At 39.4% G+C, this 2,186-nt stretch overlaps 1 protein-coding gene across 1 annotated transcript; it reads left to right on the top strand.

Annotated features, from left to right (window-relative positions):
- Nucleotides 1-331: 331 nt before the first annotated feature.
- On the top strand, nt 332-1,285 carry LOC102487261 (olfactory receptor 13D1). Its single transcript, XM_006150589.1, has one exon. The coding sequence runs from the start codon at nt 341-343 to the stop codon at nt 1,283-1,285; it is 945 nt and encodes a 314-aa protein (XP_006150651.1). The 5' UTR covers nt 332-340.
- The last annotated feature ends 901 nt before the right edge of the window (nt 1,286-2,186 follow it).

Raw genomic sequence — 2,186 nt, forward strand, 5'->3', positions numbered from 1 at the left:
AGGAACTTTTATAATGGGATAATTCAGTGATTATAAGGTTACTTTTTCCACTATTCCTTAATTGCCTTAAATATCAGAAAAATGTCATCCGTCATCTGAGGGAGGGATAAAAAGAGAGCCCCTGTTCCTTCATCACTTTCTCCTTAAAACCCATATAATAACTGTTTGGCAATTTGTTGCATTAAACTAGATAAATACCTAAGATAGATAAATATTATGAAATAAAATAACTCTAAAAATTAAATGAAATAATACAACCGAAAGTAACTTCTAAAACTAAGCAGTAAATTTAAATTACCCCAAGTCATTTCCCTCTATAAAATTTGCAGGTGACAAACACATGAAGACAGAGAATTGCTCTGCCGTGACTGGATTCTTTCTGGTGGGGCTTTCCAGATACCCAGAGCTCCAGCTTTCTTTGTTCATGCTCTGCCTCATCATGTACCTGATAATCCTTCTGGGAAATAGCCTCCTCATTATCGTCAGCATACTGGATTCTCGCCTCCACACCCCTATGTACTTCTTTCTTGGAAACCTCTCATTCTTGGACATCTGTTACACTTCCTCTTTCATTCCACCAATGCTCATCATATTTAGGTCTGAGAGAAAATCTATCTCCTTTCTTGACTGTGCTCTACAGATGGTTATCTCCCTTGGCTTAGGTTGCACTGAGTGTGTTCTGCTTGCTGTGATGGCCTACGACCGGTATGTGGCCATCTGCAATCCACTGAGGTATCCCATCATCATGAACAGGGTGCGATATGTGCACATGGCTGCATGGTCCTGGGTCACAGGCTATATGATCTCCCTGGTGCAAACAGCCCTGATAATGGTATTGCCTTTCTGTGGGAATAATGTCATTGACCATCTTACCTGTGAATTGCTGGCTGTTCTTAAACTCGTATGTTCAGATATCACCATCAATGTGCTTATAATGACAGTGGCAAGTATTGCTATTTTGATGCTTCCTCTCCTGTCAATTTTTATTTCTTATGTTTTCATTCTCTCTACCATCCTGAGACTTAACTCTGCAGAAGGGAGAAAGAAAGCTTTTTCTACATGTTCAGCCCACCTGACTGTGGTCATCTTATTCTATGGTTCAGCCCTCTTTATGTACATGAAGCCCAAGTCAAAAGACACAAAGATATCTGATGAGATCATTGGACTGTTTTACGGAGTTATAACACCAATGTTAAACCCCATCATCTACAGCCTGAGGAATAAGGAGGTCAAAGAGGCTGCAAAGAAAATTCTGAGCAGACACCTGCATTTATTAAAAATATGAAATCCTTTTAAGCATGTGCTAGCTACATTTGAGGAAACGGTATGTTTCTGGTATTCATAGATGAAGCTCTGGAATCGAGTTAGAATACAGATCATTCTGGGGATCAGCAGTTGGCATAATGGCTATGTTGTTGGACTCCCAGTGGCATAAACTCATGCTGGGCACATGTGTTTGCATGCCCAAGATATTGAGAGAAGAATGGAGGAGAAGGGATTGCGCATGGCCATTCCCCCTGAGGGGTGATTTCTTGCTTTCTATCTCTCTGTCTCTCTCTTTCTTGTTGGTGAGTGGACATGCCCTATAGCAAAAACTTCTCAAAAAAAAAGAATACACATCATGTTGTATTATATGTGTGTTTATGAGGTTAAATGAGGGATTGTTATTTTTGCAGTGAGAATGTTCATGTAAACTTTTTTGATGTCATATTTTTGTAGCTTGCTGTCTAGTTATATATATCTCTCTCCCTTTGGTCCCTTGGAGGTACCCATAGATAAATCATTTGTTTCTATCTACTTTAATCTCTTCTTCCTCCCTCCTTCTTTCTTTCACTTCTTTCCTCTTCTTCTTTCTCAGTCTCTTAAAACTGTATGTGCATGTGTGTGTGTGTGTGTGTGTGTGTGTGTGTGTGTGTGTGTGTTTTCATTTATCCAGTATCCCTTCTGCTGCTGAAAGAATGCTTCTTTTCATTTTAAGAAAGTATCTGTCTCTCAAACTCAGTCCATACTTTGCTTGGTGGAGTTGGATCTGTTATAAGCATGAAATGCAGTACTGGTCAGTGAAAAATGACTTCTTAGTAACAATGATTCATTGAGGGTTGCAGACAACCTAAGTCATCCTAATCAGACAAAATCATAGGAACGTTGTCTGAGTGTTAGAAAAGTATTACTCCACCATCAAGGGT

This window comes from Tupaia chinensis, unplaced genomic scaffold, assembly GCF_000334495.1.
Source record: "Tupaia chinensis unplaced genomic scaffold, TupChi_1.0 Scaffold000291_1, whole genome shotgun sequence".
NCBI classification, from domain to species: Eukaryota; Metazoa; Chordata; class Mammalia; order Scandentia; family Tupaiidae; genus Tupaia; species Tupaia belangeri.